This window comes from Carcharodon carcharias, chromosome 8 (genome assembly GCF_017639515.1).
Source record: "Carcharodon carcharias isolate sCarCar2 chromosome 8, sCarCar2.pri, whole genome shotgun sequence".
In the NCBI taxonomy this organism is placed as follows: Eukaryota; Metazoa; Chordata; class Chondrichthyes; order Lamniformes; family Lamnidae; genus Carcharodon; species Carcharodon carcharias.
The window spans coordinates 88,332,137-88,348,078 of record NC_054474.1 but is presented as its reverse complement, the minus strand read 5'-3'; the positions used below and the strand labels follow the sequence as shown (position 1 = coordinate 88,348,078).

At 48.0% G+C, this 15,942-nt stretch overlaps 1 protein-coding gene across 1 annotated transcript; it reads left to right on the top strand.

Moving 5' to 3' along the window:
• Nucleotides 1-3,977: 3,977 nt before the first annotated feature.
• On the top strand, nt 3,978-5,591 carry LOC121281460 (UDP-glucuronosyltransferase 2C1-like). Its single transcript, XM_041194407.1, has one exon. The coding sequence runs from the start codon at nt 3,978-3,980 to the stop codon at nt 5,589-5,591; it is 1,614 nt and encodes a 537-aa protein (XP_041050341.1).
• Nucleotides 5,592-15,942: the final 10,351 nt, after the last annotated feature.

The following is a 15,942-nucleotide window of genomic DNA, read 5'->3' as shown; positions in this document are numbered from 1 at the left end:
CCGGACGGACCCAGGAGCAGCAAGGAAGCGGCCCGCCGCCAGAGACCGGCACCCGGCTGCCATTTCACACCGGCTGGCCAATTAACAAGCAGTCAGTGTGAAAGGCGCGCGGCGAAACTCAGTGCTGCCGGGGTGGGGGGTGAGGCGGTAGGAGGGCGAGCACAAAAGCCTGCGCGTGCGTGGGGGAGCACGCACTGAAACCCCCTGAAGGCAGGGAGCCAAACAATTTTGAAATCAAAAATAAAGATTTTTAAAATCTGAAAAAAATGTCCTGACACGGGATTCGCTCACAAAAACATCAGCAGAATAAAAATTCTGCCCAAAACTTTATATTCATTTTTTATTTAATTGTGGAAACCTCATCCCGGCCATGGAAGAGGTTTGTTTAAAAAAAATCAAAAGGCTGCCTGGCTGATTCGCCCGCCCGCCACTTGCAAGGTTGAATGGGCAGCAAAAAATAGGTTTACATTAATTGATTAAGAGCCTTAACAGACCTCTTAATTGTCAGCGGGCGCGCTGCCAACTCTTGCGTGCACCCGCCAACCGAAATATCACACAAGTGTGTGATGATGTCGGGATGCTTGCTGATGTCATTGCGCGTTATTTTACACCCGATCAGGCCGGGCGCGCAACCGCCCATGGGGCGTAAGATCCTGCCCCATTATGAGTGAGCTAACTGAGGTGGAAAGAAAAACTTTAGCAGACAAGACTAGATCAATCAGGCATCTTTGAAAAGAAGATTGCAAATTTGTAGAGTAAATGCATCCAATTAAAAAGGAGGCTGCTTCAAAGCTCAGGATGGCATGGATAATTAAAGAGGTTAGAAATTATCTAAAATTGAAGAAGAAGGCATATTGGCGTGTTAAAACTGATGAAAAGGGAGAAAACAAGTAAAGAGATTAAGAAAGAGAGAGGGAAAATGAGAATATATGAAGGGGGCCTGTAAACTGTTGATCATTCACTTCCTGTTTGAAAAACAGCAGCTGAAATTTGGGTGGGGACCTCTTACTCCCATTTTTCGTCTGATCCAACTTTCAGGTGGGCCTCTAAACATGTGCCTGGCACTCCCTTCTAAACCAAGTATTTGCAAGTTGAGATCCAATACCTGTTGCAGGACTTTGCGTGTAACTTTTAAAGAGTAATGTACAGAACATGCAAGTCAACAAATCCCCAAGTATTCAGAGACGTTGCTGACATCCCTTAAAGAGACAGCTGGTGACCTCTCCAAGGAAAAGGTAAATTTTGTAATGTTTTTATTTAAAAGCAGTTAGCAGGAATCCTCCTCTGAATCCCACGAAAATATTATGATCCATTTTCTCCAGTCCTACAACTGTGATCCCATTCTGAACTCGCATCTCTCTTCACTCCAATGGTAGGGCATAGAAAATCAGGGATGCCCAAGAAGTCAGAATTGGAGTGTGGAGATCTCTAGCAGTTGTAGGACTGGAGCAAATTGCAGAGATACGGAGGGGCGAGGCCATGGAGGGGTTTGAAAGCAAGGATAAGGATTTAAAAACCTGGACAAGATTGAGGGTGAACTTACAGCTTAGCATCCATCTGAGCCAGATTGATAGCTGGCTGAAAAGAGCCTGTTACCTTCTGCTCATTTGTCATTAAATTTAGTTTCAAAAGCTTCATAGTTGTGACTCACTTCTGTTTGTTTGGGTGCATTTCATGTCCTTGATCACAGGGAGGTGCCTGGGTATATATATATATATATATAAGAGAGGTGATGCTGTGCTGTGCTCACATAATTCAACGCAACACAAGCTTCAGCTATCTGTGAGTCCAAGCCTCCCAAACTGTGGGTTTATTCTTCTTGTTCGGTAAGTCATTTAATTCCTTTAAACACAAGTTTAGTTTTTTTTTTTGGAAGCTTAAAACTAAACCCAGCCTTTATTCTATTCTCACTGTGCACAAGAGGTTTCTCGCCACCTCTACTAAAGAAAGGACTAATTTTATTCAGTGACTCTCGCAACGTCACAGCACTTTACAGTCAATGAAGTACTTTTTGATGTGCAGGAACTGTAGTGTAGGAAATGGGGCAGGAAATTTATAGACAGCATAGTCTCACAATCAGCAATGAGAAAGTGACTATAGACAATCTGTTTTAGCAATGTTGGTTGAGAGACAACTGTTGACCAGGAGACCATGGGTCATCTGGGGATGGGCAGCCAGAGGTGACCTACCTCACCACCACCGTCAACCCCCAAAACCCCTGTGCCCCACCACCACCCCTGTCCTCACCCCCCACCACCCCAACCCACTGCTGGTCATGCTCATCCTGGATCAGTGCCAGTTCAAACATGAGACAGACTGAATACCAACATAACATTGACAACATGGCACTGATTGCAGGGAGTACAGCTGCAATACATGTCTTGATGTTTAGTTTATTTAATCTCTGAATGCCTGCAGTTATTGACCCAGATTCTGTGGAATACAGGCAATTTCTCAGCATTCCCTTGTTAATTGGGCTTCCCCCCCCTCACCCTTCAGCTTGAAAAATGTTTGGACCACAATTTACTCGAAATGCACATGGATAATGACACGGAAGTGGGCAGTGAGGCATCTGAAGCCTTGGCGTATGATGGGACCGACAGTCTAGCACCTTAACTAACAAGATTTAAAGAATCAGAAGGAAATCGAGATTGACAGCAAAAGAAGCTGTGTGAATTAGAGTCCAATCAGATACAAAAGAGAAATAAAAGAGAAAGACAAAACGATTAGATTAAGAGAGAAAGAAAAATGAGATAGAAAAATAAAGAAAAAGGAATAACTTTTAAATGCAGCAATTTCTTGAAACTCAGAGGGAAGTCGAGGGTGAGCTATTGTTTTTGAGGATAATGGTAGAGCAACTTGTGGTGATTCATAGCCCACAGGCTATCTCTTCTTCACCATAAGTTGCTGCATGGTTTACACACAAATAACGGCATGCTCATTATAAACTCACCCTTATTTTGCCAGCAAATGCAGGCCCGTTATTAAATAAGCAGTGTAATTATTGAAACCACTGTTCAAATTAGAGAACAGGGCTCCTTCAGACTGACTACATCTGCTTTATTTTTTGGTTGCTTCATGCTTGTGCTTCGTTGATGTTTAACTAATAACAACCTTGCTGTGGTTAAAAACCAAATGTAGATAATTACAAATCCTTGAACCAAATAAGACAAACTAAAACAAGCAGATCATGTGCAGTTTAAGAGGAGTTTCTCTTGCTGCTATATGAGGTAGAAACCAGAGTCCACTGTTTGTTGGACTTGCTAGTCCTTTTGTCTCAACAGTGCTGGAGTGGCTGGAAGAGGCACGAACTGCTGGGAACCGGAGGAGAGGTGAGTGGCAGGGGTCCCAGGGCAGGGAGGGTAGGGAAGGCCTGGGGGATCTGGAGGGGGGGGTAATCGGATTCCTGGGGGATCAGCCAGTAGTAGACAAAGGTCCGGATGTCAACAGGCCTTAAGGGGAGGGCACCCCACATCAGAAGGGGGGCTTCTTGCCCCTGACTTACCCCCGAGATCGAACTCCGTTCATTTTTGGGTTCCCCCCCACTTCGATCCCCCATCTGAGGCCCTGCCCGTCCTTGCATAAAATTGCAATCAGGGCAGGGGAGGCAGGAGCCTGGAGGGAATCCAGTCCGTGCAGTTTCACGCCTCCCTCCGGCCTCACAATCCGCAGGGGGTGGGAAGCCTAAAATTCTGGCCATTGTTCCGGAAACCTCTCCTGGACACACCCTAGTAAAACTGGTCCTGCACAATCAAATATTGAGGCAAATGTGGTGCGTTGTTGAAATTTTGGATGTTTTTCTGTTCTGAGTCACAGGCTGAGGAGGAGAGAAATGTTGAAGTGGACCCTAAATAGATCAGAACCTCACTGGAGTGAATGAGCTAAGTAGATCTGAGTTGATATTTGGCAATGTAATGTTGGATCTCTAATATTCCTGTTAAATTCTACGACAGGTCCTGCATACCATTTCCATGGAAATGGACTATTGTGGATTAAGAAACAGACTACAGATTGCATGTGTTTTGGGTGCCATCATCAGCGTCTCTTTCCCAGTTACTTATGGAGCTAAGATATTGGTTGTACCTGTTGATGGAAGCCATTGGATCAACATGAAAATTCTAATTGAAGAATTGAGACACCATGGTCACAACATTACTGCTCTTTATTCCTCAAAGGCTTGGTACATTAAAGAAAGTCCTGACCTCTATCAGTCAATCACTGTCCAATTGCAAGGCGGAACTACCAACTTTGATGATTCAAGTGGAATACAACATTTTCTTCAAAGGTTGCTAACAGCCTCAAGATATGGCTTGGCCCCTTGGGCTTTTATTCAGGTCCAGCGTCAGACAATATCCTTTCTGCGTGAATGGCACCTTTGGGCTGGAGAGTTCATTACTAGAATTTTTGAAGATAAGGAATTGCTGAAACAACTTGAAGAAGCAAACTTTGACTTAGTGCTTACGGACCCTGCTCTTGGTATCGGTTCAATGCTCGCCTATTATTTGAAAGCTCCTTTGGTGTACAATGTTCGATGGATCACGATGGGAGAAGCTCATTTCCTCTTTGCCCCATCACCACTTTCCTATATCCCCCTACTTGGGTCGCATTTGACAGACAAGATGAGTTTTCTCCAAAGAATTCGAAATGTTTTACAACATCTTCTTGAGCTATTCATTTCTGAATTTTTTATTCACCCCATATACAATGAAGCCTGCCGGCGATACCTAGGCATGGACATGGACATCAAAACGGTTCTCCTCCAGGCAGACGTGTGGCTGATGAGAGTAGATTTTGTATTTGAATTCCCGAGGCCCACCATGCCAAATATTGTTTACATTGGCGGTTTCCAATGTAAATCACCAAAACCTTTGCCTGTGGGGCTTGAGGAATTTGTTCAGACCTCAGGGAAGTACGGGATTATCGTCATGTCTCTAGGGAGCCTTGTCAACTCTTTGCCACTGGACATTACAATGAAAATAGCGGAGGCCTTTGCTCAGGTACCTCAGAAAGTGATTTGGAGACACAATGGAGAGATCCCTCCCAATGTAGCAAATAACACACTACTAGTAAAATGGATCCCTCAGAATGATCTGCTAGGACATCCTAAGGCCCGAGCCTTCGTTGCCCATGGTGGGACAAATGGAATTTATGAAGCCATCTATCATGGGGTGCCAGTCGTTGGCCTCCCACTGTTTTACGATCAATTTGACAACTTAATTAGGCTTAAAGTCCGAGGAGCGGCCAAAATGCTTGATGCCGCGACCATGCAGTCAACAGATCTACTGCAGGCCCTCAATGAAGTCATAAACAACACATCTTATAGGGTTAACATGCAGAAGCTGTCTGCTCTCCACAGGGACCAATTGGAGTCTCCAATGCAAAGAGCTGTTTTCTGGATTGAGTATGTCGCACGGCACAGAGGTGCAGCCCATTTACGCTCCGAATTTTACCGCCTCCCCTGGTATGCCCACCATTGTGTAGATGTGGTTGCCTTGCTCTTGTCCGTGTTTCTAATTACTGCAGTGCTGATTGTTTTAATCTTGAAGAAGTTTTGTAACATCGTAGGGAAGAAGAAGCAAAAAACTCAGTAGGATCCACCTATCTGATGTAATTATTACTTTGAATTTCACACATAAATTTAAATCCCTGTATTAAATGGACCATCTATTTCAATGTCTTTAATTGTGCCAACTAGTATTACTATTACTTGGTGATATATCGCAAGAGTGATTTGTCAGAGCCAAAGGTAACCCTTTGTGCGTGGGTACTGAGAAGCAAATTATGTACTTAATGGAAGATTTCTAGCAGACAGCAGCCTGCATTCCAATTATTGTTTTGGGATAACCATATGAATCGTAGACTCATACAGTTATTCAGTACCTGTACTGTTTTTTTAAAAGCACTATCCTAATTAGTCCAATACCCCACTCCTTCCCCACAGTGCTGCAAAACCTTTTATTTTCTAAGTTTATATTCAATTCCCTTTTGAAAGTTACTATTGAATTTTTTCTACCACCCTAGCAGGCATCACAACAACTTGTTGCTTCACTTTGCTTACCTTTACTGTCTGCTCTAGAGCCTCAACTCTTCCCTTACCAACTTTGAATTTACCTTTTCCTGAATCCTCCTACCATGTTTCCTGCCCCCTTTTTTAGTTTAAAGCCAACACAGATGATGGTGAAATGGATGAGAGATGTAGAACATAGGAAATAAATCAGGAAGGGTGGAGAACAGGAGTCTTCTTTTTAGAGACTGAGGTTGACATACAGTGTCAGAGAATTGCACATTAACCTTTAAACTGCCTTTGGCAGGGTCATGCAGAGCAATTGAGTTCTGGCTCCTGAACTTGGAGGATGTGTTAATCTTTCAGCCATCTCAATCCCCTCAGAATGTGGCAGCCTTTCATTCTAAATCATTTAGCATTCAGTATTTTCTCATCTGTCATGCTGCTGAACAAAGATTACAATGGTCCAAGGTGGGGAAGTATATTAGCAAACTGGGGTGAATTTTCCAATTCTCCACCCTCGTACTCATATAGAAAAGGAACAGCTAATGAGAAACACTGGCATTCTCGACCACCTTTTTAATTTTAATGAGTGAGAACTAAGGTTCTGGTCTAGCACAACATCATCATTTCATCTCCTGTGTTTTTTTTTAGAAACAGTAGTTGGATTTGAATGTTGACCCTGACAAACCAGATGAATGTCTCTTCCTGGTTGTGGAAGATACAGGGTGAAGCGGGTGCAGCTGTCACCGTGCATTTCTTCATGGGCATGGGATGGATGCTGACAATTCAGGGCTGGCTGCAAAATGCCAATCATTGGAATTAGGAATCTCCTGTTTAGCTATACTTGGGAGCAAAAGTGAGGTTTAGCAGCCCAGCTATGAGCCTGGGTTATTTTTTTTTTAAATTGGGGAATAATCCTGAGCTTTGGCAGCACAGGGGTAGAATCAGACTGCAGAATCTGGCTCTTGGGCAAAAATATCAGCCCAGATTTCCGTCCCTGGGTTGGGTGCACTGAATTGGGAGACTTCCCAGCCCTGCGAACCTGACATTTAAAAATGTCTGCTCACAGGCCGGATTTTCAATGTTGGGGGGTGTAGGGGGCAGAGGGCAGGGTTCAGGCTGCAAAAAGAGTCAGGGCAGGCGACCCGGAATGAGTGCGGAGGCTGGGTTGCTGGAAGTCCTGCCTTTGTGCAGAATTCAGTGAAGCAGTGCCTACCGCACAAGTCAGCAGCCTGATCTGGAGGTTCACTTTTCCCAGAAAAGAACCACCTCCTGGCATCCAACCTGGTTTTTTAATTTATTCTTTCAGGGAATGTGGGCTTCGCTGGCTAGGCTAGATTTATTGACTGTCCTTAATTGCCCTTGAGAAGATGGAAGTGAGCTGCCTTCCTGAACCACTGCAGGTCATGTGGTGCTCAGAAGCAAGTTCCAGGATTTTGCCCCAGTGACATTGAAGGAACGGTGATATATTTCCAAGTCAGGATGGTGAGTGGCTTGGAGGGGAACTTACAGGCGTTGTTGTTACCATGTATCTGCTCCCCTTATCCTTCTGGGTGGTAGAGGTCATGGGTTTTGAAGGTGCTGTCGAAGGAGCCTTGGTGAATTGCTGCAGACAGTATACACTGCTGCCACTGTGCGTTAGTGGTGGAGGGACTGAATGTTGAAGGTGTTGGATGTGCCACCAATCAAGTGGGCTGCTTTGTTTGATGGTGTCAAGCTTCTTGAGTGTTGCTGGAGCTGCACTCATCCAGGCAAGTGGAGAGTATTTCATCACACTCCTGCCTGTGCCTTGTAGATGACGGACAGGCTTTAGCAAGTCAGGAGCTGAGTCTCCATGGAATTCCAAGCCTCTGACCTGCCCTTGTAGCTACAGTATTTATATGGCTGTTCAAATTCAGTTCCTGGTCAATGGTAACCCCCAGGATGTTGATCATGGGGGGGGTGCAGCAATGTCCCAGGACTGAGGTGATTGACCTCCAACATCCACAACCATCTTCCTTTGTGCTACTTATGACTCCAACCAGTGGAGAGTTTTCCCCCGATTCCCATTGACCCCAGTTTTGCTAGGGCTCCTTGATGCCATACTCAGTCAAATGCTGCCTTGATGTCAAAGGCAGTTAATCTCACCTCACCTCAGGAGTTCAGCTCCTTTAGTTCATGTTTGGCCGAAGGCTCTAATAAGGTCAGGAGCTGAGTGACCCTGGTGGAACCAAACTGAGCAGCAGTGAGCAGGTTATTGCTGAGTAAGTGCTGCCTGATAGCACTGTTGACAACACCTTTCATCACATTGCTGATCTTGTACAACTTAAAACTGTGACCCCTTTACTCGCTCACCTAACAACCTATCAACTTAAACATAACATAGGGCAGAATTTTCTGCCTGTCGGGCGGGTGGGCCCGACCCAATCTCCGGTGGGTGGGGAGCCAATCCCCGCTGGAGAAGCTATTGCACTTACTGTGCGGGCAGGGGTGATTCCCCAAAAGCGAGAGTGCGCTCTTTTGCACATGTGCACGAAAGAGCTCACATCTCCCTGAGGCAAGTTCAGCCTCAGGGAGATCATTTCCACTTTGAAAAAGATTAAAAATAGAAAACAAAAATTCCCTAACATGTCCCCCTCATGTGAGAATGTCACATGAGATGGGACATGTTCATAATTTACACTATGGGCAGAATTTTGCCGTTGGTGAGCAGGGGGCGGGGCCCGCTCGCCGACATGTAAGATGACACAAGATGATGTCGGGCGGAACCCCTGACATCATCCCGCCCCACTTAAATTTTCAGGTAAGTCGGGGTGCAGCAAAATCAGCTGCAGGCCCACCGACCTGTCAATGGTCAATTGAGGCCATTGACAGGATCAGTTAAACAATTAAAGGACCTGTCCGTCCAACCTTAAGGTTGGTGGGCAGGCCAGGAGCCCCGGCAACAAATAGAAAAAACATGAAACCTCATCCAGCGGCGGGATGAGGTTTCATGCAGGGTTGTAAAAAGTTTAATGAAGTTATAGGGCAGAATTTTATGACTGACATGCGGGTGGCGGACCTCGCACATCAGTGCTTAAAATCTTGCGCGCTGACCTCGGGTGAGCGTCCCAACATCAGCGCGCGCCATCACGGTATTTAGCTGGGCGGGCGCTATGAAGTGTGACTCGCACCCGCCATTAATTAAAGGCCTTGTTAAGGCCCTTAACTCGGCAATCGATGCCGATTTAGAGGTGCCCGTGCGATCTTCGGCTCGGTGCACGGGCGCAATGGGCAGGCAGGTAAGTGACTTTTTAACAAAACTCATCCACGGGCAGGATATGTGGGCTTAGAGGGGTTGTTAATGTTTTATGTGAAGTATTTATTGCAGAAAGTGTTTTAAACTTGCCTGTATGATTGTCAGCAGTTCAGATCGATTTCCAACAGCTTTCTCCGTACTTTGAAGCTTCAGCTCAGCAGTCTGCAGATAGTAATCTTTATCGGGTCTGCAGCTTTCCAGAGGCCTCCATTTAGCCTGGGGGTATGGGTTCTGACATGTCCACTGGAGGCAGCTCCTCTGAGGAGGAAGGGAGGGATAGAATAAGGAGGAGGCCAGGAGTGGACAATCAGCCTCCAGGGGAGTCACCTTTGGGAGGCCAGGCGCAGGCACAAGGGGCACAGGGCCAAGAGGCTGTCCAAGGTGGAAGGGGCTGCAGAAGATGCCACTATCCTACTGCCAGGGTACACAGGCGATGAAGCAGCTACCTCAATATGACTGAGTTCAGTGCCGAAGGAGGCTCCGACTCTCAAGGGAGACAGTCAACTACATCTGTCAGATGATCGACCCTGAGATCTCCCCTAACTGTGTGGGTGGACACCCCATGCCAGCAGCCCTGAAGCTCAGTTTTCCTTCACTTCTATGCATCTGGGTCCTTCCAGGGCTCGGTAGGTGATCTTTGCGGTGTCTCCCAATCAGCTGTCCACACTTGTGTCAATCAGGTTACAGACGCTCTGTTCAGAGGTGCATTGACCTTCATCCACTTCCGCTGCGAACAGGCAAGTCAGGCACAGCGAGCCAGAGGCTTGGCGGCCATTGCTGGTTTCCCCGTGTCCAGGATGCAATAGACTGTACACATGTGGCCTTCAAGGCGCCAGCAGGTGAACCCGGTACCTTCGTCAACAGGAAAGACTCCCATTCCATGAACGTGCAGATAGTGTGTGATCACAGAATGCAGATTCTGCAAGTTTGTACAAGGTACCCAGGCAGCTCCCATGTCACCTACATCCTCGGACACTCCCAGGTTCTCTTCAGTGCTCCGGCTTGGCTGGATGGCTGGCTGCTGAGTGACAAGGGCTAGCCCCTGCAAAGGTGGCTCGTGACACGTCTCCACCATCCAAGAACAGAAGCTGAGGAGCGCTCCAATAGGAGCCACAGTACCACAAGGGCTGTGGTGGAAAGAGCCATCGGTCTTCTCAAGATGTGCTTCCGATGCCTGGACCACTCAGTCCATTACCCCCCAGATCACGTCTCTGTTATAGTGGTAGCATGCTGCGCCCTGCACAATCTTGCACTGGGAAGGGGGGTCACAGTTGACAATAAAGACCTTGACGCAGTGGATGAGGCTGCATATGATGAATCCAGCAGTGGCTTAGAGGATGAGGAAGCACAGGGCAATGATGAGGGGCAGCACGCCGACCCACTACTACACCAAGGAGGCAGGGACATCCGGGATACTTTAATCCAATGATCCTTCAGCTAGCTCCACACAAATGGATCTGCAGGACCATCATTGCCTGGCACTTTCACACGTGGCACTTAGGTGCTACATCTTCCACCTCATCAGCTGCAACTAAGGGCTTAGTACAGAAACATCAATGTCCACTCAAACACTCATGATAAGTCTGTGAAACAGATAAATGCAGCACAAAGGATACACCCTCAGCCATGGTCAGAAAAGTGGACTTTATTGCCACCAAAAACATGAAGAAACATGTCTGTGACGTTGGCAAACAAAAATTCCCTAATCTAAGGCCAACACAAAATCACCAGTGACAAACCCGTGGAGTGTCTAACATGCCTTATGCTTCCGTTTGCGGGTGCTATATCTTGGTGCAGCCCCATCACTCAGAGTGGCTTGTGAGACAGCCTGCTGGCTCTGCTGTCCTATTGGGCTCGATGACATTGGCAGCAGTCCTCTAGTCCATGGAGCCTGTGCTGGTCCTGCCTGGGAGGGAGTGGCCAGTTCCAGAACTGGTACCTCCCCAGTCGTCGCAGCCTCAACCGATGCAAAGGTCACTGGCAGAGGGGCAGAGGAGATTCTGCCCTCAACCGGAGCGCTCTGAGAGGAGCTCACAGTGACGACAGGCAGCTGCTGCGCCGACGTAAGGTTCCATTTGACCTCCCTGCTCACTGCAGATAGATGGGCACCAAGCTGGGATACTTGGTGCCCAGAACATTTCCCACATTGCCAATGATCACCTATGGCCATTAGCACTGTGAGGGCTTGTAGGTCAGAGTGTAACCCAATCAGAAGATTCTTAATCCGCTGGAAGCCCCTCTCCATGACAGTCTCCAATCTCTCAATGGAGGAAGCCTGAAGCTCTGTCCTGAGGTTCATGCCATCACTGACACTCTGCCTGGATTCCTCCACCACAGAGACCAAGTGAAGCACACCCTCATGCAACCCAGCCAGATGCTCCCACGCACCCTGCCGCTTGTCCTGCAGCTGCTGCATGGCTGACATCTCCAGAGGCACATCATCACTGCCGGACTCAGCATGTGCCTGGACCCCTGCAGTCTTCTGGCTACTGGCGCCATCTGCACTCTCTCCCCATGCCATCTCCTCCAGCGATTGTGCAGTGTCCTCTCCACTGTGCCCCGGGACACAGCCGACGTTATAATCCCACCGATGTGGTAGTCGCTGCGCTGGTGCCTGGTTCACTGAAATGATGTGACGCAAGTTGCAAGTGACGCCCCTCAGGTGGTGGGGGTGGGGTGGTGGTCTGGACTTGTTCCTGGCGGCTATGTGGTGGTGATACTGAAATTAACAACAAGGACAGTGCATCAGTTAGTGTTCAGTCAGTCACACAATTCATCCCTTTCCCTCCCAGGCTCATAATGCACTCAACCTCAAGAACCTAAGGAGACCAACATTGGTGGGGTGGTAAATAGTCAAGAGGAGGCCCAAACATTATACGCGCATACAGTCAGGCTGGTCAGATGGCCTAAGGAATGCCACATGGAATGTTATGTGGATAAGTGTTCGGTTAAGCACTTGAGCAATACAAACAATGTACGGGAATATAGGAGAAATGGTAGGACCTTGGAAAGTAAGGACGATTACAGGGACCTTTCTGGGCAAACCCGTTAAGGTAGCAGAACAGGAACATAAGGCATTTAACAAGGTAAAAGCCAGACTTGCCTTTATTAGCCGAGGAATAGAATATAGGAACAGGGAGGTCATGCTGCAAGTGCAGAAAACACTGTAGAGGCCACAGCTACACTTCTGCGTTCAGTTGTGACCTGTGCTTCATGGGAGGGATAGCAGTGGAGTGGAGAGAGTGCAGAGGTTCCTGACCTGGATGAATGTGGGCTGGAGAGTTGGAGTGATGAGGAAACATTGCAAACACTTGCGACATTTGCCGTGGAGCACAGGAGATTGACAGGTCACATTATTGACATTCATACCGTTATGAGGGGCATAGAATGGGTGGACAGAAGATAACATTTCCCCTTGGTGCAGGGATGGCATTTATTTAAGTTGAGTGCCATTTGTTGACAGGTGAGGTGCTGTGACCTTTTGGACAGAGTAATGTGGGACGCACTAGCTGAAAAGGTGGTGAAGATACAAACCCTCCTAAAATGCAATAAGTATTTGGACGTGCAGCAGCGATGCCATGGCATGTTAGGCCTTGGGGATAGTGGTCACAAATGATGTACGGCGACTTTGGAAGGTGATAGAGACACGCATCCTCAAGGGGCTGAGGGATCTTTGTGTATGACCTACACATATGACTCTATCAGTCTGTGAATGAGCAGTGTTGTTGCATTAATGATTGCAGCAATCATCAGTGCTTTGGATGGTGGTGAGACAGAGTGGATGGGATTGTGGATCTCAAATACCTGGCCGCTGCACCCCAGCCTTGCCGACACCTGCCGACCTGGCCGTCTGCCTCCTCCCCAGCTCCATGGCCTGCTCCTCGAAGTGAGTGATGTGCTGCAGCATGGCGTGCCCACCACCAGTCCACAAATGCTCCTGGTTGTTGTGTTCTGGTTTTGCCTGCAGAACAGAGAAGACCATTTATTGGGGTTGATCGCTCATGTACTCTGCACGCGCATGCCGCACCCCAACCACAGAGGCCCATCTGAGGCCTCCAGCGACTCCTGTCCACACCACTGGTGATCAGTCACCAGAAGATAGTACAGTTGCTCCCAACACCCTCCCCCAACGGCCACCTTGGACACATTCGGCACATTGAATAACACACGGGTCTTAGTGCCCATGACAAGGAGGCGAACTAGGTGCAGCTCTGAGGGCAGCAGATGGCTCTTGGACACGACACCTTGAGGCTCCCCTTCCACCATCTCATCACCATCAATAAGATAAAAACAAAAAACTGCGGATGCTGGAAATCCAAAACAAAATCAGAATTACCTGGACCTGCTGAGTTTTTCCAGGTAATTCTGTTTTTGTTTTTTACCATCAATAAGACATGTGTTGGAGTTCTGAGTATGTGTCTAGCTGCCTCTCCTGCAGGTTGCCCCCAGATTACTCAAATGCGACGAACACCAACATATGTTGTGGGGAGAACCCATCTTCTCCGCAACCACTAAGGCTGGTGTAAGCATGGTCACTATTTGTTTGCCCACCCAGCATGCGCCAAATGCCCAATTCAGTAATGACACTATGATGTGGGGTGGGGAGGGCCTCAAAGGCTAAGGCTACCTGCTGGGTAAAATGGCCAAGGCTGACATGGTACTGACCCTTCCAGAGCACAACAAATCATTAAAGCGCTTGCTGCACTGGGTCTCTATGTGCCGCACAGCATCTTGAAAGCTGACGACCTCCACCATCTCCTGCCAGTCCTGCTTGGTTACGTGGGGGGCCCTCCTCCTCCCATCCTCAGGAAACAAGACCTCCCAACGTTCTGCAACTTCTCCGAGGTGGGCAGCAAGGCACTGAACCGAGGGGCACATTGGCCCCCCCACTGGCCTACCCTCCAGCCTTCCCCCCTCCTCTGCCCTGCCCTCCACTGGAGCCGGCTATGCAGACCCCCTGCACCGGTCTGGCCCTGGTGAACAGCCTAAAGGAGGAGCCTGGCCTTCCTTTATACAGACTACCTGTTCCCGATTGGAACCGGCGGTCTGTACATGCCCGCCGCACATTTGAAATTCCCGCTGTCCAGGGGAGTCTGAAACTTGCTGGACGGGCCTTAATTGGCCCGCCTGTGCAAAATGGCGGTGCAGCCCGTTTCGCCAGCGGAGATCGGCTCCACTCCCGCCACCGATTGGGTCGGGCCCACCTGCCCAACAAACAGAAAATTCTGCCCCATGGACAATTATTCCAGTTGCACACCTCTGCACCACTTCCAAAGTTTCAATTTCACCACCAAATGAAGGGACCAAAACTGGACGTAGTATTCTAATTGCGGCCTGACCCAGGCCTCGTACAAGGAAAAAATAGTTTGCTATTTTCTATACTCAATCATCCTATAAACGTATCCCATACTTTATTCAGTCTAGCTGTTGTTTCGTGGTATTGCTTGAGATCCTTTAAAGACCGAAGCACTCGTATGTCCAGATCTTTCTTTCATCTCGAACTGTCATTTATTAAACAAGGAGGTCTTGTTGTGCATTGGGTAGCGTCCCTGCCTCTGAGCCCAAAGCTTTGGGTTCAAGTCCCATTCCTTGATGGCCAAGGAACGTGTGTCCATAACGCAGCCAGACAGGCTGAGTTTCAGCTTGTAAATCCTTCCAACATACGTTAAAAGCAGGCAGTAAGAGCAGGAGAGATTCCTGGTCAGCCAAATAATGCCAAAAAAATGGAGCCTCTACCATCACTATCCATAGCGGCAGGCTACAACATGCACTTAAAAGTTTATGTTGCCACAGCAACTCAGAATCCTTGGGAAGGTGGTGGGGTAATCACATTGGTGTCAACATGTCAACAGCATGGGGTTCGATCCCCATCACGGCTGGGGTGGATTTGGGACCTGCCTCTAATTTCCCTGCCTGCAGTGGAGCTCGTGATGCTGTAAGTTGGACCTGCCTTCAGGCAGAGAACTGGAGAAGAATAAGATGCATTAAACACTTAAAAACTGGACATTAGAAGCGTGCTACATCTTGAAGTTGTGCATGATTTGGATTTCCTATAATGACAAATGACACCTATTGAATTCCCAGAATAAGTAATCTTTTGGAAATCAAAACCAAGATGTTAACCCCAACATGATGGGCAGGAGAGGGTTGGGGAAGATAAAAAGGGAATCGCATGTGCTTGTCAACATTATTATGATGAAGGACACTATCCTATGCAAGTGGCCCCCGAGAGAGGGAACACTAGATTAACGTATTTAGATCAGACTCCCACATATCAGTTGGGAATCTGATTTAAATTTAACGGCTGCCAGCCAGGTTTCCCAGGAGGCAGGAGCTGCCAGCTCCAGAAGGTAAAAGCTATATGATAGCACCTCCTGTGGGCCAGGAGGAGCAGGAGTGCCCTCTTCTCCAGCCCTTCAAGGAAGACTCAACCTCCTCTCTGGCAATCGCAGCCTCTCATCGACTCCCTTCCCCCGCAGTGATCAGTGACTGCACCATCCCCCCCCCCCCGACCCCTCAAAAGCCCATCATGGAACTCCCTCCTTCCTGGTTGCCAGTGGCTGCCCCAAGAGTCCCAGGCAGCAACCTCCTGCCACTGGTTTTCCCAGCTGCCAGTCAACCTGTCAGTTTGGTCCAATAGGAAAACAGAAGAATAATG